The 21,791-nt window shown below is 52.4% G+C and overlaps 2 protein-coding genes across 7 annotated transcripts; one reads left to right on the top strand and one right to left on the bottom strand.

The window, feature by feature from the left end:
* Positions 1-47: 47 nt before the first annotated feature.
* NINL (ninein like) lies at positions 48-18,145 on the top strand. 6 transcript variants are annotated; one of them, XM_061989102.1, is made up of 18 exons: positions 48-67; positions 549-609; positions 2,241-2,414; positions 2,661-2,797; positions 2,882-3,019; positions 3,275-3,413; positions 4,053-4,163; positions 4,798-4,887; positions 6,943-7,039; positions 7,509-7,651; positions 8,430-8,755; positions 11,316-11,385; positions 12,423-12,671; positions 13,632-13,844; positions 14,633-14,749; positions 14,844-15,079; positions 15,517-15,722; positions 17,570-18,145. In XM_061989102.1, the coding sequence occupies exons 4-16, from the start codon at positions 2,730-2,732 to the stop codon at positions 15,030-15,032; spliced, it is 1,950 nt and encodes a 649-aa protein (XP_061845086.1). In that variant the 5' UTR covers positions 48-67; positions 549-609; positions 2,241-2,414; positions 2,661-2,729; the 3' UTR covers positions 15,033-15,079; positions 15,517-15,722; positions 17,570-18,145. The 6 variants fall into 6 exon arrangements, with proteins under 6 accessions (XP_061845086.1, XP_061845084.1, XP_061845087.1 ...); XM_061989100.1 differs by lacking the exon at positions 48-67 and adding an exon at positions 120-180; XM_061989103.1 differs by lacking the exon at positions 48-67 and having other exon boundaries at positions 306-609; positions 7,584-7,651.
* On the bottom strand, positions 16,804-19,889 carry GINS1 (GINS complex subunit 1). Its single transcript, XM_061989109.1, has 7 exons — positions 19,815-19,889; positions 19,674-19,738; positions 19,490-19,585; positions 19,072-19,162; positions 18,472-18,588; positions 17,549-17,623; positions 16,804-17,290 (listed from the first exon to the last, which is right to left on the bottom strand). The coding sequence occupies exons 1-7, from the start codon at positions 19,887-19,889 to the stop codon at positions 17,222-17,224; spliced, it is 588 nt and encodes a 195-aa protein (XP_061845093.1). The 3' UTR covers positions 16,804-17,221.
* Positions 19,890-21,791: the final 1,902 nt, after the last annotated feature.

Here is a 21,791-nt window from a genome sequence, read left to right as displayed (position 1 = left end):
CGGGGAGGAGAACGGGGCTGCGCATGCGCGGTGAGGGGGGCGAGGAGGCGGGAGCGGCGCGTGCGCGGTGTGTGAGGGCTGAGGGCTGAGGGCTGAGGGCTGAGGGCTGAGGGCTGAGGGCTGAGGGCTGAGGGCTGAGGGCTGAGGGCTGAGGGCTGAGGGCTGAGGGCGATGGCGCGGGTGAGCTCCGCCGTTTTGGATACCTCAGGCCCTTGGGCACCCGGGAGGACCCGCGCCGTGCCGGTACCGGCACGGCGCGGGTCCTCCCGGGTGCCCAAGGGCCTTTATGGACTCGTTCACTGTCAAACCCTGAAGCTGTTGTGGGGGGAAAGATTCGCTCCTGTTTTTAAGTTAAAGCGTTTGATGTGGTGAAGGGGACCCACAAACGTTTCGAGGCCCAGTGTGTCTTGAGGGTTGCCTGGGTGAGGCAGGCTGAGTGTCAGGTTGTGTCAGGAGCTGCGTGTTGGAGTGGAGCAGGTGGGTTTGGTGTTTGTGACCCATGTCCTGGGACAAACTGTGACTGATTCCTCATTTTTTTCTTACTACAGAGCCCGAAAGCAAACAAAGAGGCTGGAAGTGATAAAGTGAGCACAACGATGGAGGTGAAAGGTATGCTTGTCTCCCTCCTCCCTGTGTGTGATGTCTTAGCAAGCCATCAGGAGATGACATGGTCCAGGTCCTCTGGGATTTTGTTGGGAAGTATAGGAGAGTGTCTTGGTGCTAACATGCCTGGACTGAGTTTGTGATGTGGAAATCATGCTCCTTAGTCTCTGTCATCCTTATTATGTCAGTGGCATTGACTTTGCTCTTCCATTGTCTGTACAGGGATGAATGAGCAAAATCCAGACACATATCCAGCTGTCACCCTTAGAAAGGTTTCTCCATCCATTTCCCCACAGAAAAAAAAGACTAAAGAATACTTAAAACAGTACATAGAATCATAGAATGGTAGGGGTTGGAAGGGGCCTTTAGAGATCATCTAGCCCAACCCCCCTGCAGAAGCAGGGTCACCTAGATCAGGTTGCATAGAAACATGTCCAGGCGGGTCTTGAAGACCTCCAAGAAGGAGACTCCACAACCCCTCTGGGCAGCCTGTGCCAGGGCTCCCTCACCTCACACTGAAATAGTTTTTTCTTATGTTTAAGTGGAACTTTTTGTGTTCCAGCTTCATCCCATTACCCTTTGTCCCCAGTTCAGGCCAAGATGTTTTGATTCAGAAGGGGACGATTTAATAGGCATTAGTTTGGCACCTGGAGGTAATGACTTGGGATGAGTTTTCTGCTTGTCAGGCAGTTTTTGGGTATAGTCTGGGGTTCAGACCATGGTGACTGAAACGTTCTCTTGGGGGCTGGCTGCCTGAGTTGGAGCAAACCCTGTGTAGGTGGAGTGGGGTGGTAATGCAGAACAACAGAGGGCTGTCGAGCCTCATCTTTTTTGTGGGAGGGAAAGGGGTACATGTCCTAGCAAAGGGGAAAGATCACCCAAATTCTAACGTTGGCTTCGGAAGTGCTGACATCTCTGCAGCTCTTGTGACTCAGGTTGTCCCCTTTTCAGTGCATGGAGCAAGCTTCACCCACATTGTCTTTCTTGGATGTAAAATAGGTCTTTCTCCCTAGTGCTTTTACTTCCAAGGACTGGCAAGGCATTTACAAATGCTTTTGAAGTCACTGTGCTTTGATGTACTGAGGTGGAAGCAAATCTCTGATTACCTTGACAGCCAGGACAGCTCCATCCAGGATGTGGAGCAAAACAGTTCAATAACAGTTTTCTGGAGCTAGGCTTCTTCTAAAGCTGGTGTGAAGTTGATACTCTTAGAGATGTTCTGTATCAGTGTTCTGGGTTTTGATTTTTCCATTCAGCTTGGCTGAATCTCATTTCTCTCAACCTGATTTTAGCTTCTAGATCAAACAAAGTATTTGCTAGCAGTCCCCATCTGACAGTTTTCACAAGATCCTCTGATGCTATCTAACATCTAACATGCATCTTGGTCTTTCTGTGGATGCTGAGTTTTCCTGGGGCAGCAGGGAGACCAAAGCACATGGTCTGTGCCTGCCAACCTGCTCCTTGTCTCTGCCTTAAAGGCAGCTCAGGACATCTCCCTCCTGGCAGCTTGGGATTGTTTTTAGAACATTCTCCAACATTGATGGATTCCTTGGAGTTTCCTTTCAGTATCAAAAGCTGTCAGTTTTTCTCTGCCAGTTTTTCCTCGCTGACCTACCCTTGCTGCTGTTTTTTCTCAGTGTCAGAGGAGTGTGTGCAGGGAAGCAGCCCTTCCTTCTGTCCAAGCTGCTGCTCTTCTCCAGCATCAGCAACAGCACTGGGTTTGCAAAGCCTTGACTTGTCCTACGCATCTGAGCCCTGAAAGAACTTTGAGGAGATCCTCAAGGTCTCTGGTCCTTCCTTGACTGGTGTTGGTGAGTGAAGTGAGCAGCAAGGCCTTTCAGCAAGTGGCTGTTGGGGTGGAAGAGGCATTTGCAGTCATGTTCATGAGCGAGTGGCAGGGTTTGGAGAAAATCTAGGGTGGGTGTGATCCAGGCCTGTTTGTGATGGGGGAGAGCCTCTGAAAGGCTGGAGAGTGGTCAAATGGTGTAACAACAGTAGTCTCATTGGCACTGTTAGAAGAGAGAGAAGGTAATTTTAGGCTGTGCTGTCCTGGGCAGAGGCTGTGTGGCAGCAGGGAGGAGCAGCTGAGCCTGGCAGAGCTGCCTGCAGCTCCAGACAACGCGCTCATGGTGCCCAGAAGCGGGCTCCAGCACGCAACCAGCACCTCCTATGGCTACAAGCTGCAGTGCCTCAGGTGAGAGTGCTGCTCCCCGTGAGGAGGGCCCTGCTGTGGGGTGCCTGAGGTGCCTCTATAACATGCTGCCCACTGTGCCTGCAGGATCCAGGTGAGGCAGATTGCCAGGGAGAGGGACAAGGCGAAGCTGGCCTCGGAGAAAGCAGAGAGACGCTGCCTGCAGCTTGGCAGAGACTTGGATGAGCAGTATGTTGCTCTCGAGCACACCCAGAGCAACCTCAGGTAAGAGAGGTCCTTTTGGTGGGGTAGGGAAAATGGGTTTCCTGTGGGTACCCACAGCCTCTCCCTCATATCCCAGTCTCCCGCTTGTTTTGCCATTGTGTCAGTGGCAAAGAAGTCCCCAAACCACCCCCCCCAAAGTCCCAGCATCCCTCCAACCCAGCTCTCATCTACTTTGCACACAGTGAGAGGGGGTGTCTGGATTTTGTGGCCATCATGCCCCAGATGCCCCCATCCACATTGCTTTTGTCCTCTCAGGGATTGTCAGGCAGAAGTAGAGGAAAAAGGGCTGCTTTTGCAGCAAGCAATCAGTCACCAAGCGAAGCTGGAGGCTGAGACACGATTCCTGCAGGGCAAAGAGACCAGTCTACAAGGGAGACTCACCCACATGATGAAGGTAAGTAAGACTGCCCCAGGTAAAACATCCTCACCTCTTTAGAGGAGGCAAAGCAGAAGCGGTGACAAAAACGCGTGGTTTGTGTTGCTCTTGCTGGGAAGGACGGGAATTTTATGCAGAAAAGTCATCAGTCACCTCTGTACTGTTAAACACAGAGCTTGCTCTCTTGTTAATGACGTTATCAGACCCCCCTGTTGTCTCTTGGGAGTAACTTGGCTCTTGGTAACACCCAAACACCTAATGGCTGAGGCTAAAATTGTGCCAGGGACCATGCCAAAAGCAGAGAGGATGGTGTCCGTGTGCCCAGGGGTTTCCTGGCGCTGTTTAGTGTGGAAGTACAGATGTGTTGGCTCTGAGGGACACCATAGTTTTGTGAAGCAGGGGCAGAGATGAGCCTGTGGGGCTACCTCACTCTTTTTTTCTGCAAAACTCCCTCCTATCTGTGTCCTTCGGATTGATGAGACAAACCCCAGCCCATGTGGTGTCGAAAGGGGTGTCTCCTGGGAGCTGTGCTGATTGCTTGACGTGCTGATGTGCCAGGTGTTTTACAGCTTCCTGCTGAAGGCCTGTGGCTGATGGACCCATCCTGCAATGTGAGGACCCACGACATCAAGAGAATGTTCTCCCTTTTGTCTGCAGGAGAACACACGGTTGCAAAACAAGGTCATGGAGATGGCTGAGAAACTGGCAGCCTCTGAGAAGCTGGTGGTGGAGCTGCAGGAGGAACTCAGCTGCGTTGTGAAAGACAAGGTGACCTTTCTTCCTCTTGTGGTTAAATAGGAGCTTTTCAGGAACTCATCAAAAGTTTGACCCTTTTCTATGAAATCTTGTGTATTTTGGGTTAGTTGTTATGGTCTCCCCTCTTTAAACTCTCCTGCACATTAGTGACAGTCTGGAAAGAAAAAAGAATGGCTTTTAATTTAGGCCTTTTGAAGTTTGGGGAAGAAAAAAAAACCTAAAAAGGATGAGGAAAGTTTGCAATTGTAGAAGATTCTACAAATCTGTCAATCTTCAAGTGAGAGCTTGAGAGGTTGGTTTCCAGAAAAGAAAAGCTTTCTTTTTCACAAATACTGAAGGAAAAGGTTAGGTTGGTTGTCTTCTCCTCCAGCAAGGAAAAATGGATCTGGGGAGAGAAATGAGCTTGTGATCTGGTTGGCCAATTTAGGAAAGCTAAGCCTGCCTGTGGTTTGGTGTCTCTCATGTGTGAAGAAAGACGTTTTTCCTCCTCTTCCTGCATCTGACCCATCACACGAGTGTCGAGAGGAACCTTTCCATGTAATCTGGGGGTGTAGCACCAGGACTCTGCTGATTTAGCAGAGCTGTTGGCTTTGCTGGGAGAAGTGCTGGTTCTCTTGATGAGAATTGTTTCCCTGTGCTTGTGCAGCTGAGCCAGCTGGAGCCCCACAGCCCAGAGCTCCTGGAGCAGAGCGAGCACTTTGCAGAGATTGTCCTGGAGTACGAGCGGCAGTGCCAGGTAGGGACAGCTCTCACAGGCATGTCTGCTGGGCACCTTGGCCTTGGGGGAGAGCAATCAGGCACCCCTCATCAGAGAGAGGATCCCTCTTCCCTTGCTCAGTCCTTTGGCAGGAGGCTGTGCCCCCTCAATAAAGCAGCCAGTCCCCTTTTACTCCTGCAGCCCTCCATGGGTCAGTTCCCTTGCTGAGATTCTGGCAGCGGGGAGCAGTGGTGGGTGGTAAATTCCTCCCTTCCTGCTCCCCTGTAGCCACAGGTTGTTGGCAGTTGTGTGGCTTTGTGTGTAAGGACAGACCACCCTGGGCTTGGTTGCATTTCTTCTTGAACACAAGGGCAAAACTGTTCTCCTTCTTTGGAAAACATGGTAGCAGCTGAATTATTATGTCTTTTTTGTTTTTTCCCTTCCTCCTTCTTGCCCCCACTACAAAACTTGTTGCTGCTGGGCTCTGCTAGAGAGTCAAGGTGAGCCTGTCCAGGTACCTGATGTGTCCTTGTTCCAGGCATTGGTGCTGAGTGTGTTGTTCCTTCTTCAGGGTGCTGTGCTTCTCCCCAGAGCTTTGGGCTCTCTGGGATGTGGGCATAGCTTCCATTTCCCTTCTCTCCTGTATCAGTGACTTTGTGTATCTTGCATGGCGTGGGTTTCTGGGTGCTCTGTGCCTTGGTTCCTCAAGTCCACTGCTTATGACATTGCCCATTTGTTTCCAAGTGCTGTGTGTGACTGGGGAACAGCAATAAGTAGAGGTGGTGACTTACCAAATCCTCCCAGCATGGGCTGAAGTCTGCATTTTCAGCAAAGCCGTTTCATGGATGCACCAGACAGCCTGTCTTGAAGTTGTAATTAAAGACAAAATGCTGAAGCACTGCCACATTGCTCCAGGTGGCACCAAAGGGTTGAAGATGCTCAGTGCTGCAATTTTTCCCTCTGTTGAGCTGCCTCAGAGTTATCCATGACAATACTGATGGTTCTGCCTTCAGGCTTCATCTGCCCCTGACTTTATGCTTTACCTTTGTTAAATGCTGTCAGTGCCCCTCTTCCTCTGCTCTCCTCTTGAGAATGAAGAGAATGAAGAGTAAACTGGGTTTGAGTTTGTTTAGACCTGTGTAATACTACTTATTAATTGGGATCTTTGCAATTACCTTAGTTCATAGTCTCTTGCAGCCCATCAGTTTCCTGGGTGGCTGCATATGGGATATAATTTCATGTCTGCTCAGGGTGGACACTCCAGATGCCTTGTATACTGTTGCTTCCAGCACAGGGTAGAGGCTCTGAAGTGAAACAAGCAGTTGCTCAGCTCCAAACACCTGCATGGAAGTGGGTCATTGCACTAGTGAGGTGGCTTATAGCTGTGGGACTCTTTGCTGCAGGCTGATGTTGTCACTGAGACGAGATAAGCTCCTATCCTGGCCTCTGGGGGTGTCTCTATGTCCTGCCTCATGCTGTGCTTCCCATGGGATCAGCACCTTCTTGCCTTGCTGTGTTCCTCCTGCAACCTGGAAATGTTCCCTTCCAGAGTCCTGTGGGACTTGCCATCTGCTGTGGCTTTGTCTATGTATGGTAGTGCTTGTTGGCTACCCCAGGTGCCCCCAGGAGTGTTTTGAGGATGTAGACACAAACCTCTGGGCAGTGTGAGGGATTGCACTGAGATCATGGTGTGTGTTGATCACCAGCAATGGTTGTGTTTAGGGCAGGAAGAGCCTCAGGAGGCCCAGCTCTCTGAGGTGTCTGCAGAAGCCCCTGGTATTCCGTGCTTTTGCATGCAGGGGAAATTGCTCGTGGCTCTTTGTGCTTCACAGTGTCCAGTGATGGTGGTTGTGGTAATCTGGGCTTGTGTTTCTTCTCTGGCTCTTCCAAAATCTCACATCTCTGCCTCTTTGGGAAGGAAGAAAATTTCCCTGCCTTATTCTCTGACTGTGCTGGTGAGGGGGTTCTGCTCTTCATGCTGTGAGAGACCCTGAGCACACATGGCTGCTGGGAACTATGGCTATGTGGGAGCTGCTGTGCCCCCACAGCCCTGGAGAGGCTTTGTAGCAATATCATGACCCCTCTCTGCTTCAGGTGCTGTGGGAGCAGAACGGAGTGCTGCAAGGGGAGCTGGAGAGGCTGCGACTCCAACTACAGGAGAGCAGGGCTGAGAGAAGGCTGCAAGCAGGAGGTAAAATGCAGGAGGGTTCTGTGCCTTTCCATCTTCTCAGCAAGAGGAAGGTTACCTCAGGGCTGGTGTTTCATGGGAGTGTGGGGCAGCTTATTGTGCTTGAGCTGCTACTGCCTGTTCTGGTAGTGGGGAGCCATGGGAGGGAAGGAGGTGGTGATGGGTGATGAGGAGGCAGGTGGAGGGAAGGAAGCTCTTCCAATTCAAAAGCTGGTGATGATGGCCTGTGGACTAGGCAGCTGGGAGTGAAAAGGCAGATTTTCATTGCTGAGGATGTTGAGGAAACACAAGGTAAAGAAGAGTAAGTATCCCAAAATTCTGTATTTTGAGACTCAGGTTAAGCATTAGGAAGAAGACTTCTGGCCCAGTTCTGGGACTGGTTGCCAGATAGATGGAGGAATCTCCATCTTTTGGGGCTGTATGAAGCTGCAGCTGTCCCAGTCAGGACAGCCAAGCCTGTCCTCTGTTGTAGGCCTGTCCTCTCAGGGCTCCTTGCTACCAGTGTGCAGCTCTGCCAGCCCTCTGCTTCCCACTTCTGCCTGCACAGAGACATCACTCTCAATGGAGCAGCTCCAAGAGCAGCTGAGGGACTTGAAGATGCAGCTGGAAACCAAGGTGAGGGGCCCAAGGGCAAGTGTCCTGACTTTTTGGCACAACTGCATGGCTGATGGGGCATCTGCTCTGGGAGGGTTGCGTTAGAGTTCAGGCTGGGGAGCAGGGCAATAGCTCATCTCTCTGCTGGGACTGATGCACGTGCTTCTCCAGCCCATCTTTGCTGGTGGGAAGGTTTGAAGCCCTCACTGGCTGTCAAAGACTTTGTGGGAATCTCTGTCACCTTGCCAAGTTGTTTGTGTGTGGGGGTGCCTTGTGGGGGAACCAGAGATTGGCTCTACTTAGCATTGCTGTTGCAGTAAAACCAGCAACAGGGCCAAGAGGAGAAGCAGCCAAGTGTGTCCTGAGTGGGTATCAGAGCCCTGTGTCCCTGGGCTTGCAGCAAACTTTTAACCTCCTTGCCCTAAGGTGACAGTGTGAGCCCAGCCCAGTAGTTGAGTGATCATGTGAGAGGCCTCAGCTTCCTTCTTCCCTGAACTGAGAGGTCAAGGGTGCTTACTGGTTTTCCAGCACTGCAGCACTGGCCTCTCCTCTTCTCTGGGGTCTCTTGCAAATGAGGAGAAAGGGGGCTGCTTGCTGGGAAGAGCTGGGACTCACCAAACCTGATAGAAGCTGCTGCATGAGACTGATTATTGCCCTGAGTTCAGCTTGGACCAGAACTGCTTGAAGAGTGTCCCTTGTTGAGAGGGACCGATAGATTGATCAGAGTCGGAGCTACTGGAGGTGAGGGGGGCTCTCAGGAGCCTGGTGCTGATACCCAAATCCTGTCTCCTCCCAACAGATGAACTATTACGAGGAAGAAATTGAGTTAATGAGGAAAAACTTTGAGAGAGAGAGGAAGGACAGTGAGGAAAGCTTCAAGGCTGAGATGCACAGGATGGAAGACCAGAAAAAAGACCTGGAAGAAACAGTTGCAAAGTACTGGGCTGTAATTGCCAGCCTCAAAGAGCAAAAATGTATGTGGAGTGTGGGGCTGGAGGAGGAGTTTGACATGGAGCAGGCCAAAGTGGGACAACAGCACACCAAAGACATTTACCATCCAGGGAAGCAGCTGGACCAGGAGGGAGAAGAGCTGAGCACTCAGCACAGTGACCAAGAGAACCTGAGGTCTGGTACCATTCTCTTTCTGGGGCTAAGTAGGGGATTAGGGGGTATCCCCAGCTCTTACCAGAGTAGGCTGGGCTGGTTTCTGGAGAGCTGCTTCAATTTGGAGGAATCTGTGCAGTATTTCAGGGCTGAAGCTGTTCAAAATGAGACATCTAAACTCCCCTTACATGAGTGCTTTCTTTTCAAGGCTTCCCAGCACGTTTCCTTTGCAAGTTCTACAAGCTTGTGTCTGAGGCAGTGCCCAGCAAAGATTTTATCTCAAAACAGGGAGAGAAATAAGAGCTTTCGTCAGTGTGATGAGCAGTGCAGACAGTGCAGATGTCTGTGGCAACAAATTACCTGCACAGTCATAAAGCTGGAGCCAAAACTGAGAGCATTTGTCAAGAGGAAATTAAACCTTGACAGACAGGGATGTGCTTGGGAAAGAGGCAGAGAGCAAAGTTAAGTGGTTTGCCTTCACACAACAGACACAGCAGTGTGGCCAGGACATAGAGAGGCTTGATCTGAAGAGAAATAAAAAGCCCTGGGAGACAGAGCAGCACAGCAGCTTTAGGGGGAAACATGATGTGCAGGATGTAAAATGGAGCTGGAGAGGGAAAAGAACAGAGCGAAACTGGAGCTGATGCAGCTCAAAGATGTCATGCAATAGCTGGAGAATGAATCCACAGCTCAAGAGAGTGGCAGGTTTGAGCTCAGTGGCTGTGTGTAGAACTAACAGTGCTGCTGCTGCAAAATAACCCATCACCAGATGTCTTGTGAAACACAGGACTGTCTAACAGCATGATGGTCCAAAGCACTCCAACAGCTTTGTTCCCTCTTGATGCTCTATCAGCAGCTTTGTTCTGTCTTGCTGTCCCTGGCATGTCTCTTACTAATTGTGGGGCTGTGGTCAGAGCTGGGATGTGCTCACAGTGCTGTGGCTGACTCCACACTCATCTGCTCTGCCTTGTACAGCTGTTTGGGGGTGTCAGAGATGCTACAGGAAGCACAGCATGTGAATCCTGATGTCAGACTGACTCAGAAAGCAGCTGCTGTAAGGAGAGTCCTGCCAGGCAGGGGGAGCAAATGCCACACAGCCAATGCACTAATCCTCTTGGTGGGAGAAGAGAGAAAGAACTTCCCCACTCAGCTCCCAAATGCAGTGCCACAAGCTGCAATGCTGTCCTGCCTCACAGGAGGAACAGGCTGTTCTCCTGCACCGTCCCCTGAGGAATTTAGGTCCTGTATGGACCTGGAGTTCAGCAGCAGCTGTTGGATAAGACTGTTTTAACACAGGGCTGAGTTTCCTTCCCACCAATGCCAGTATTCATGGCCTTGTGGGAAGCTGAGAGTACCAGTAGGAAGGGGAGGATAACGAGGCAGGGAGGTTGACTTGGGTTTGGGGTCCTAGCTCTGTAATACCACAGAGATCTCACAAGCAAGCTGACTTCTCCAGACATGGCTCATTGCAGTTAAGGGGTTGGGCTCACCACCTGGTTATCCTGTAATGAAGTCTCTTTGTGTCATAATGAGCCACATCACTTTGTTTCTGCTCCTTGGCAGGCCTGCAAAACAATTTCAGCCAGATGGAAGCCATACAGATTGAGGATCTGATGCTATTAGTCCTCATTCCCCTTTATTTCCTTTCCCTTGAAGAACTGCTCCTTCCCTACCAATGTCTTTTGATTGTCCCTACAAGCTTTGCATGAGTTATGGGATGGTTGTTTCTCAGATTTCTCTCGTTCTTGCTGGCCTTGTAAACCACATGGGGATAGAGCAGGGAGCCAGCATATGATGCCAAGAGCAAACTGGGCTTTTGCATGGTTTTTTCACTCTGCTGTCTCTCCCAGGAGGAGAGAGCTGTGCTTCCTGCTAGAGGAGAACAGCTCACTGAAAGGTCACCTCGGGAAACTCCAGCAAGAGCTGAGGATAGCAAAGAAGGGCAGCAAACCCAATGAGGAAGAGAGGAGCCAGCCATGGGAGGCTGGCAAATGGGTGTACAGCTAAGGCTTGTAGAAGGAACAGCCACTCTGATGCATTGCCAGGTCTCAGCTGTCTCAACCTGCCTTTTGTTTTCTCATTTCTGAGGAAGCAGCACTCTCACACACTTTACTCCCTGCAGAAGCAGCCAGGCTTGAGCAGCTGAAAGCTTGGGGAGGCCAGAGCACAGGGTCCAGAGCTGGGTTTGAGGAAGGCTATGGGGATGAGTGTGCTGAGGGAGGAAAGGCTGGGCTGCTTTCCTACACAAACCTCACTGAGACAAAACCAGAGACAGGTTTCTGGTGTGTATGGTCCCAAGAGTCTGTCAAGCTGGCTCTCCCACCAGTCTTCATCCCCTGATTTTTAGGCCACTGACAGTGTTGCAGGGCTTTGGATGTCCCTAGCTGACTGCCCTGGGCTGGGCTGAGTCACCTGTTGGGGCAGAGACGCTTCACCCACTCCTGAATCAATTCAGGCCTATATCCATTTTAGCCTGGCTTTACCTCCCGTTGCAGGCCAAACCCAGGTGTGTGGCTCTTCTCTGAGGGTCGTGGTTTGCTGCTGTCTGGCCTGAAGCTGCTTGTGTCTCTCTCCCTGGCAGGAAACACATCAGCAAGGTGGGCAGAGAGAAAGTGGAAGAGCTGGCTGAAGCAGCAGAGTTAACAGTGCTGGTAAGTAGCTGCTAACACTGAGGGACAGGCCCTTGGCTGGAGGGTTTAGGAGGATAAAAAATATGTGTGCTTATAGAGGAGCACAGGAATGTTTGTTTCAAACATTCAAACACAGCCTTGCCTTGAAGAACCAGCTTCATTTTATAGCTTGTATTTGATAGCATTTTTATAGCTTGGGAAAGTTTGTGTGATAGAGGCCAGTGAAGGTCTTGGAGAAGGGAAGGTGTTACTACAACGTCTCTGGTGAGATTGACTTACATTCTTTCTCCCAGAGAGATTTTGCTCACTCCCAGTCTCAAACCCACCTGCCCAGGACCCCTTGGACATGTGTTGCCTGTGTGCAGCATGGACGAGGGCTGCAGGCTCTTAGTTCCACACACTGTTCCTGGGATTCCTCATAACTTGAGAACCTCAACATGGTTTTTGGACGTGGCTTTTATACTCTTTGGAGCCTTCCATTAAGCTTCAGCTGCAAACCTGCTGCCCACTGTGTGCTTTCCCTGCTTTGGAGGAGAGCTGTGTTGGTTGCCCGTTTCCCTGGGAGGCTGGCAGAGGAGTGGCACGTGGGTTGTGTTGCCACCCTGCTGTTAGATGCAGGCTTTCTGCTGACATGCTGGCTACACTTTGCTCAGCATTGCTGCTGGGGATGGTGTCCTAGGAGCAACATCTTGGGGCTGGTGCCCTTTAGTGTCAGTGCAGGCCCCTCTTGCAGCCCTTACTCTGCTCCTTTGTCTGGTACTTCCACGGGTGCACATGGACACGTTTCCATTTCTACTGTATTCTCACCAATCCCAATATTCCTGCTACACATCTGTACAGTTGCTTCCCCCACACCCCCCCAAGTGACCTCCTCCAGGGCAGGTTGCCTTGCCCAGGAATGCTGTGCATGAGCTCAGCTGCTGGGCTTTGGTCAGGCTGGGAAATAAGGGCACTTCTGAGTGGGACCCCAGAAGGGGACAGGTTAAGTCTCTCTTGCCTCTCTTCTCACCCCAAACCTTTGTTCATGAATTGAGACATGTTTTTTTCACTTTTTCCAGAGTGAGAAGAGCAAGGAGGGTGTCAAGATGAAGGTCAAGATGTGTCAGCTGGGCTGTGAGCTTGCTGAGCACAAGGCTGGCCACAGTGCTGGCCCTGGCACCGTCCCGCTGCAGAGACAGAGGCTGGTGAAGGCTGAGTGGCCACAAGGAGCAGAGGCGGCCACGAGGCTGGAGCATCAGCAGCAGCATGCAACGTGTTGCAGGGAGACAGAGCTGCTCCAACAGCAGCTCAGGGCCTCACAGGAGAAGGTGAGTGGCATTCTGAGGGTGACAGAGGGCCGAGTGGGTCGTGTGATGTTGGTGGTCACCTGCTTGGGGCTGTATTGGATGCCTTCCCCAAGCAGGAAAGATTGTTCTCTTCCTCTTTGTCAGGGCAAAACAACTTACACTCCTACTCAGATATGTCTGAAGCCAGTTCATGTGCAGCTTGGGACAGATCCTTGCTGTGTCCCCTCTGTCCCTGTCCTGTGTGGGCTGTCTGAGCACAGGAGTTGGGAGGCTGACTGGAGGGGGCTCACACAGGAGTGGCAGGAGCTGTGGTTCCTCATGGCTCAGCTGACAGGAGCTAGAGGAGTGGCAGGATGAGGCAGGGGCTGGGCAGGGATGGCCTGGCAGGAGTGAAGGACCTAGAGCAAAGATTAGGATGGAGGAAAGCCAGTGCGAGAAACCTCCAGCTGTGTTAATATCCCCCTCCTGCCTCCCACTCTGGGGAGAGAGGTTTAGGGACTGGCTTTCCAGAGTACAGCTGGACCAGACCTGCATCCCAGTACCGGATTTGCCCTTTGCTGGTGGCAGGAAGCAGAGGACATGTAGTACAGGCAGGGACTGAAGCCCAACTTGCCTGGGATGTGTCTAAGAGCAAACCCAGGTGAGCAGCCCCCTCTGCCTCCTGCTGTTATGGCACTTGGTATGAGGACTCCCTCTCAGAAGATCCCTCCAGCAGCTCCTGCTCCTCACTGCTCAGCAAGGGGAGCATCTCTCAGCAAGAGGTCCTTGTTTCTCCTCCTGCAGCTCTCAGTGCTGTGGCTTCGTAGACTGCCCAGCAAACACCACTCCTGTAGTCCTGCAGCTCAGCCTTGCCCATGCTGGTGTGAGAGCTGAGGCAGGGGGTGAGGGTGCTTCCTAACCTTTCCCCTCACCCAGGCACACCCTGGGTCTGTCCTGTTGCTGGCACAAAGCTGTAACCAGCTGTTGGCTTTTGTGTTACAGCTTTTAGAAGCCAAAGCAAGCCTGAGCCTGGCCCAGACTCGGCATGCTCTGCAACTGCAGCAGGCCAAGGCCTGGATGAACAACATGGTACCAAAGAAACAGTTTGAGCAGCTGCAAGCCAGCTTGAGAGAAGAACAATGCAAGGCTCAGCAGCTCCAGGAAAAACTCCACCAGCAGTCTGAGCAGACGTGCAGGCAGCTGGTCAGGACCCAGGTAAGCAGGGAAGTGGGAGGTGCTCAGTCAAGGGTACCAGGTAGAGGGCACTGCCGGCCTGGAAGGCTCCTGAGGTCAAAGCCACCAGATGTTTGAGTGGAAGATGTTAATACATCAGGATCCCACATGGCAGATGAACTTGATCTGCAAATTCAGCTGCAATTGTCATTCCTCATGAATCCAGTCACTACCTGCACTCAAAACAAGAGCCCTCTCCACTTTTAACCACCCTAGACCAGACAGCTTGTACCTAGAGGAGCAGGAGTTACCCAGGGAGATACTTTATGTTGGCTCAGGCTGGAGAAAGAAGGTTTGAGCCCTCTATGTAGAGCTGTAGACTGCAGAGAGCAGGGTGGTTTTATCTCCAGGGCCCTGGGCAACAAGGTGTTGGGTTGTTGTGAGCTTGACAGTGGGATTCAATTGGACTAACCTGGGCAAAGATGGAGGAAATGATAACCTAAAGAATTAAATGAGCAGACCCAAAACCTTCATCCAAGGAAACTATGTCTCTCCCTGGGCTTTTGCTGGGAGAGGGAAGGCCATTGCTTTGGTTTTATAGAAAACAGTGCTGGGAAATCTTTTGCCTTGTCATCAAACCAGTTGGTGCTGGCTTAGGGAAAGTTGTGCTGCTCCAGACTGCTCTTTGCATCCTGCATCACCTCCCCTGATCCCCCCAGGCTCTCCTTCAGGGAGGGTCAAGGTCTGTGAGCAGGGCCACAGGGACATGCAGGATCCAGGATTGCAGGTGGGTGCTGGGACAGCTCACAGTCAGGTTTTGCTCGCTGCAGGAACAACACCAGTGCCTGCTGCAGGCAGCCGTGGAGCAGGCAGAGGGGCTGGAACATGACCTGAGGAGTACAGAAGCTGTGCTGGCAGAGAGAGCAGCTCAGCTTGAAGATGCCCAGGTGAGTGCCAGAGGGGTTAGTGCTGCATGCCCCTGCCTGGCTGGGACCCCTGCCTGGGCATGCTCAACCTTAAGGCTCCTTGTCCGTGCTGCAGGCTCAACTCTCCAGGAACAAACTGCTGATCGAAGACCTCCGTGAGGAGAACAGGGGGTTTGCAGTGGCCCTGCGGGCAGCTGAGCTGAAGCAGAAGAGCACTGAGGAAAAGAACCAGCTGTTGGAGGAGCAAGCCTCAGCTCTGAAGCAGCTCATTGGAAAAATCACACCAGCATCTCTCAGTGGGTGATGATGGGGCACCCCTCGGGGCAGCCAGCCCTGGCCTAGGTCTGGCAGGTGTGTTGGAAAATCAGCCTTGTCCTCCCTGGTCTTGCTAGGATTTTTCTGGGTAGAAAGTAGAAAATGGAGAAACAAGGCAGAGTCCTTAAAGGAAAATGATCCTATGGATGGCTGTTTTTCTCTACAGAAAGCACCATCTTTGCTGCCTTTCTCAGTGGGAGAGCACGCTGGTTTGAGTCAGGCCTGTCTCAGGGCAGCCATCCCACGGGAGCTGCCTGCACTGTGGCACTCTGGCACCGTGTTTGGTGGTGGTGCAGATGCCCCAGCCATTGCTCTAGGGCTGGAAAGCCAGGGCAGGAGGGTTTCTAGGTTCATGCATCTGGTTCAGTCCACGCAGGAAACCTGTCGTGTGGCATTAATGCAGTATTACAGCACCTCCTGCCATCTCCAGTCAGTAGCCTCCCCTAACTGTTGCTGAACTTTTATTCCCACAGCTCCTCTTGGGCTCTAGGACACTCTGGCCCTCCTGAAGCCTGAGCCTAGGATCCAAACCACTGTGCTGCTGGATTGTTCCCTCTGCAGTGAGCAGGACAGAGAGGCTGAGGGAAGAGCTGCCACCTTTGTGACTGAGCCTCCAAGCTTAGGGCAGGGCTGGTGACCCCTACTCAGCACTGCACTTCAAAGGAGACCAGGGGACAAGGTGAGTGCACTGTGTCATCCAGCCTTTCTTTATTGGCCTTTACACACACTGACACTACTGTCTAAATGGCCACAAAGCCAAGCAGTCAAATCAGCAACCCCACAAATTTATTGATCTGTGCAGGGTGTTACCCTCTGCATGGAGGATGCATCGTTGTCACAGTGCTGCTGCCTCTCTCTGTGCAGAGCAGAGGGTATTTGGGGCTGTGAAAGGACCCACAGGATTTGGGGAACCTATGGAGACTCCTGTACAACACAGACCAGACAAGCTTGACTGGCTCAGGGTAGCAAAACAGAGGCAAGACAAAGTCAACACAAAGAAGAGAACTTAAAAATAGCTCAAGCTGTTGTTGGTTCAAGAACTGAAAGGGATAAACTAGCTGTGAGCTGAAACTCAGCCACTGCCTTTCAGTCCCCTTGTTCTGCACAGGGCTATTAGAAGGAAGGAGGCCCCACAGAGGGTGTGGGCTAGCTCAGAGAAGCTTCTTGGCTGGAGTGCAATGCAGTAATGCTCCAGGCATTTATCCCATTCCTGTATCTTCCCCAAGTATTTGCTTTTCAGCTTCTGTCAGAGATGGGGGCTAGGCAAACCTCTGGTCTCAGTGTATGTTTGTGGAAGTGTCATCTCAGTGCTACTCAAGAGTGAGCAGCTCCATTGGGAGAACCACCGGGAGAGCAGCTCCTCAGCTTTCCTCTGGTTTTGTGTTAACTGGACTCCTTAAACCTCTGTCTTCCCTTTCCCACCCCTACTCCAAATAGTCCCTAGGCTCTGGGGAAAAGACTCTTCAGAGACAGAGACACAGCCCAAGAGTGCTGGGAGAAACCTTGGCTAGGCCCACACTGCAGTGCTCTTTTCACTCAGCACCTTAAGAAACAACACTTCCAGGCCTCTGATGGGAGATAAGGCTTCATGTCTAATCTTAGACAGAGGCTTGTACGGCCTCATCTGACACTTGGAAGAGCAGCTGCACTGAGACACCTAAATAACCAGTTGAGCATCATCCTGCAGGGTCGATAGGTTGGGCCAGAGAGCCAGGTCTGTGTTTAATGAACAAAGTGTTAACTCTTAAAAAACATTACACTGAAGGCTGAAGGAGCTCTTTATTTTGCAACTACCGAACTCTCCCAGCTTCCAGAGCTTGCTGCCTTACTCCCACATCCACAATACAAACAGAGAACTGCTCCAAATAAAAATGCATTCACAAAACCTGCTCATAGCTGTGGATTTCCCCCCTCCAGAGCCACCCCCTCCTCTGCTGAATGCCCAGGATTATACATTACCAGTGTGCACCCTTTGGTCACGAAGAGCTGGCCGTGTAGTTTGCATATTTTATAAACTCAGGGCTGGTCTTTGTGGCAGGTATCAAAAGCTGTTAGGAGGAGTGCCAGGGGTGCCCACTGCAGGACTGCCAGGCTGCCTGATGTGCTGCACACACCACAGTTCAGTCCCTGTGATGGATAAGCCACCAAGCAAGGGTTTGTCCCTCCTGTCCTGCAGGCTTATGACAGGATGTGCTCCAGGACTCCTTGTCTGATTAACTGCTCACACTTCCAGCGGGGTAAAAAGTGCTGCAGAGAAACACAGAGAAACATTCCTTGAAACCCAGGCAGCCTGGAATTGTTGCTGCACCCAGCTAGCTCTTGTGCTGGCTGCCCCTGGAACCAGATGGGGCAGGGCTGATCTGCAGTCCTGGGCCACACAGGCAGCTCGCAGCGTATGCAAGGAACCCCGTGTGCAGGAGCTGTGACGTGCTGCAAAGCTGGGATGAGCACTAGGGTTGTATGGGAGCCAAAGGGAAGGAAGAGAATGGACCACACACTCTGTACCTGGCTGTTCTTCTTCAACAGGATGGTGGTCCCATCATCGATCTCAAATTCTCCGTAGTCTCTCAAGCAGCGCACCTGCAAAGTGGAAACACAGCTCTGCAGTCATCTGATCTCCCAGGGAAAACACAGGCAGCATGGCTGACTTACAGCACCTGCCCCTCACCTGTAAGAACATGTTCCCACCTGCCTCAGTATAGAGCAGGCCTGGAACTCAGGACTGGACTGACCCCACGGTCTGTGGGCTCGACCTGACCTCTTCTGCCTCTGCCTGGAGAGAGCAGCCCAGCCCAGCCCTCCACAGAAACAAAAGGAAGAGCAGCACAAGAGACAAGGTCTGGGGAACAGCAGCAGCATTGCCAGGAGAACCTCTCCCTGCCCCATACCAGAAAATGCCAGGCTGTTAACAGTGAAAGTATCTTAAGGAGCAGGTTGTCACTACGTGTTCTTTTGAAGAGACCATCAGAACAGAGCATCTCAACTCCTGACTTGATTTCTCACGTGTTCTCGTTTTGTTGGATCAATTGTGTAAAACCCTTTCTAGTCTCATCTATCAGAGTCCATTTAACATAATAAAGACAACGAGTTAACAACCCTTAACAAGGAAACAAGGTTTCTAAGTTGGTTAAGTTTGTGCAAAACCTTCTCACTGGGATTCAAGACCACTCACCCCACCACACCAATCCCCCATGGACTAGAAATGCCATCTTTCAACATATTTGGAGCCTTCAGTAGAAAAGGGAATAAAATGCTGGGAGGCAGAGTATAAAGAGTAAAATGTAGAAGCTTGTGGAAGCTTTGGTGCTCTCGAAGGCTTTGCTCAGTGACCTTCTGACTTGGGATGGGGGGGAAATTCTCTAAAAATTAAATGGAATGGTTGGGCCCAGTGTTTGTTCCCAGACAGAAACCACCAGTCTTGCACTTACTTCAATGTACAGGCTTTTAGGAGGTTTGATGTCCTGGGTAAGGTCCAGCCCTTCCTCTCCTCCTACTGACCTCATGTAGGTAGCCAGGGACTTCTTGTACCGATTGAACCACTCCACCTGCAGGCAGTAACAGCCATCCCTCAGGCAAAGCCGAAAGGTTGGTCCCCCAGGAGTGAGATGCAGTTTATTTGTGCCATCAGGCCACTGTCCCCAAGCGTGTTCATGCCAGCCAAAGGTGAAGGCAAGCTCCTCTAAAGGGAAAGCTGCCCCAGAGGCAGAGCAATCTGGATGCAGGATAGGACACACACTGCCCTTGTCTTGAGATGGCGTTTTTAGAACAGCCTGTGAAGGCCTAATTCTGCTAGCTGTGGGTCTGATCTAGTGAGGATCACCTGATCCTTAAAGGTGCTGTTCACTCTGTATCCATTGGGGATTGTACCCACAGACAACGAACAAACACATCAGTGTCTGCAGCAAGGCACGTGAAGTGTCATGTTTATAGTGGGGGCAGAGAAGTCCACCCTGTTTTGACACTACTAAATAGACAATCCATCAGGAGGAAGAAAGGAGGGGAAAGGTTTAAGACAAAGGCTGACTCACTTCCTCGGCTGACATGTGAAACTGGATGGTGTTTGGCAGGACGCTGCCGTACTCCCACCTTAGCGCTCGTATCCGCAGCAACCGGTCGTACCTGGGGCGAGAAACGAGGGCCAAACCCAGCACCCGTGCTGAGCGCTGCCAACAGCCCCGGGCAACGCCGATGCCCCAGCTCTGCCCTCAAAGCAGAGGGCAAAACCCTGGGGCATTCCACTTGCCTTCCTTCAAAGGATGCGAGTTTTGGCTTGTCCAGCAATTGGGACTTTAAAGAGCAGGAGGGAAGGGGGCCTTTGCGGCACCGGCAATGCACACAAAGAGAGCCAGCCGCCCCGCAGCCCCAGCACGCAGGGAAGCTGCTCCCCTGAGCCGGCGAGGCTGAACCGGCGCCCCGCCGCCCCTCGCCCGCCCCCGCCGCACTCACAGGTAGGCGAGGACGCAGCGCTGGTTTCGGAGCAGGCAGCAGTGCCGGAACCGGATGAGGAAAATCAGATCCGTGCGTCCTGCCTTCGCTTCGGACCTGGAGGAGGAGGAGGAGCGGCGGCGCTGCAGAGCGGCGGCACGGCCGCGGGCACTGCCGGGGCTCTGCGGGACCGGGCGCCACTCACACGTCCGCCTGGTTCCGCTCGTACAGCGCCCGCATCTCCTCCAGCGCCTGCCGCAGCCCCTCCGCCTGCAACACCGGGCGTGAGTCAGAGCGGCGGGGCCCGCCCCGCGCCGCCCGGGCCCGGCCCCGCGCCGCCGCTCACCCGGAAGGGCGGCAGGTGGCCGCCGGCAGCGCGCTGCAGCTCCTGCACCAGCCCGGCCGCCCGCTCCGCCGCCATGCCGCCCGCGCGCGGGAAACGCGCCCGCGCCGCAGCCAATCGCAGCGCCGCGTGCCAGGCGGGGCGGGGCCGGCCGCAGGCTCCCGAGCACCGGCGGGCGCGGCGCGGCGCGGGCAGGCGCGGGGCGGGGGGAAGCGCCAGCCCGCCTCTCAATCGCGGCGTCCCAGGATGGCGGGAGCCTCCGTGATCATCCAGCCCAACCCCCTGCCAAAGCACGTTCCCCTCCATCAGGTCACACAGGAACGTGTCCAGGCGGGTTTGGAAACCTCCAGAGAGGAGCCTCCACACCCTCCCTGGGCAGCCTGTGCCAGGGCTCCCTCACCTCAGCACCAAAGGAGTTTCTCCTCATTTCAGTGGAACTTCCCGTGTCCCAGCTTGTGCCTGTTGCCCGTTGTCCTGTCACTGGGCACTAGAGAACAAAGACTGGCCCCATCTTCTTGACACCCACCCTTTAGGTATTTATCAGCACTGGTAGGGACCCTCTCAGTCTTCTCCAGGCTCAACAGCCTCAGGTCCTGCAGCATTTTGTCATCAGAGAGATGCTCAGGTCCCCCGATGATCTTGGCAGCCCTGCGCTGGCCTCTCTCCAGCAGTTCGTCTCTCAGACTGAGGAGCCCAGCACTGGACACAGGACTCCAGTCGTGCAGCCTCTCTCCTCATCCATCCCCCCATCTTTAGGCTTATTGTGAAACTTCACTTTTCCTGTTACCTTTTTTTCCTGTTCTCTCACTCCAAGGTGACCCTCAGGGCCAAGAGTACCAGGAGAGGTCCCAACCAAGCCTTGGCCTGGAGCAGGGCTACCCTTGTGCTAGCTCAGGTCCCTATGTTTAAGCCCTTTACCCCATCCTTGTCTCCAGGGGTGACCCTGTGCAATGTGAGCTGTGCCTGCAGAGCCAAGGCCTTGGCAGGTTAAAATGAAGGGAATCAAGGTGAGAGAGGAGCTCAGCATCAGGATGCTGTGAGGAGCCCAACAAAAGCTGTGGAGGGGCTTCCCGATGGTGCTCTCCAGCAGCTATGATAGTGGGGAGTGGTGAATGTTACCACAGAGTTTTTGGGGGTCACACTGAGAGCCCCCAAGTAATAAGGCAAAAATTAACATTTTACCCTGCATTTAAAAATAAAAAGGTTGTGTATGTGCCTGTAGCAAAACTGATCTCACCATTCCTCTGTTTGGTCTTCTCTAGGATGCCACACAGAGCTCTCTCTCACAGCTTCCTCCCCATTCACCCTGGTGCATCTGCCATTTGCCAGCAGCATCCTTCAAACACAAAGCTTGCTAAAACTAAAAGGAGCTAAAGAGAAAAATATGAGATGGACAAGACACAACATTTTTTAGCACTCAAAACCTTGGAAAAAGAAATCAATAAGCCTAGGACCACAGCTTGTCCTGCTCCAAGGATTTGCTTCCCTGACTGTGTTTCTATTGTTAGCAGACACAAAACATGACCAGCAGCAGACACAAATAACACAGCAGTTAAAAACTGGAAGAAGAGGACAGAGGGGCTTTTACACCACGACTGAGATACCTCAGTGGGGTTTTATATGCCCAAAACTTTTATGCTGGATGATGTGGAACCTCTACAACTGAGCAGGCACCATGGCTGAGTCTGGCAAGAGTGTTTTTAATGCCCTTTTATTTGGCATTTTAGGCACAGAGAGAAAATGCCCAGCAGTACTGCAGTCAGTGAAGAGCCAGAGATGGGCTTCTGGGTGTCTGTTCCTCACACAGGCCTGTTCCTTTTCTGTAACTGCTGCAGCCAAGAGACACAGCAGTTGCACCTGAGAGGGTGGAACAAGAGAAGTGACACAGCAGACCTGGTGAGCTCTGCTGCAAGGGGGTCTTAAATCACCTTTTGTCTTTGTACCACCAAAAAACCAGATCTGTACCTACCTTGTACTGCG

This window comes from Colius striatus, chromosome 2, assembly GCF_028858725.1.
Source record: "Colius striatus isolate bColStr4 chromosome 2, bColStr4.1.hap1, whole genome shotgun sequence".
Lineage (NCBI taxonomy): Eukaryota > Metazoa > Chordata > Aves > Coliiformes > Coliidae > Colius > Colius striatus.
Note: the sequence above shows the minus strand (reverse complement) of the source record. Positions and strands in the feature narration are given on the sequence as shown.

Excerpts from the sequence above, each read along its gene's own strand:
- NINL (XM_061989102.1), top strand. The coding sequence starts at position 2,730 with ATGGTGCCCAGAAGCGGGCTCCAGCACGCAACCAGCACCTCCTATGGC. Across the intron at positions 2,798-2,881 it reads TACAAGCTGCAGTGCCTCAG|GATCCAGGTGAGGCAGATTG; the intron begins GTGAGAGTGCTG and ends CTGTGCCTGCAG. Across the intron at positions 13,845-14,632 it reads GGCAGCTGGTCAGGACCCAG|GAACAACACCAGTGCCTGCT; the intron begins GTAAGCAGGGAA and ends TGCTCGCTGCAG.
- GINS1 (XM_061989109.1), bottom strand. The coding sequence starts at position 19,889 with ATGGCGGCGGAGCGGGCGGCCGGGCTGGTGCAGGAGCTGCAGCGCGCT. Across the intron at positions 19,586-19,673 it reads GAGCGGAACCAGGCGGACGT|GTCCGAAGCGAAGGCAGGAC; the intron begins GTGAGTGGCGCC and ends CTCCTCCTCCAG. Across the intron at positions 17,291-17,548 it reads TGTTGAAGAAGAACAGCCAG|CACTTTTTACCCCGCTGGAA; the intron begins GTACAGAGTGTG and ends GTTTCTCTGCAG.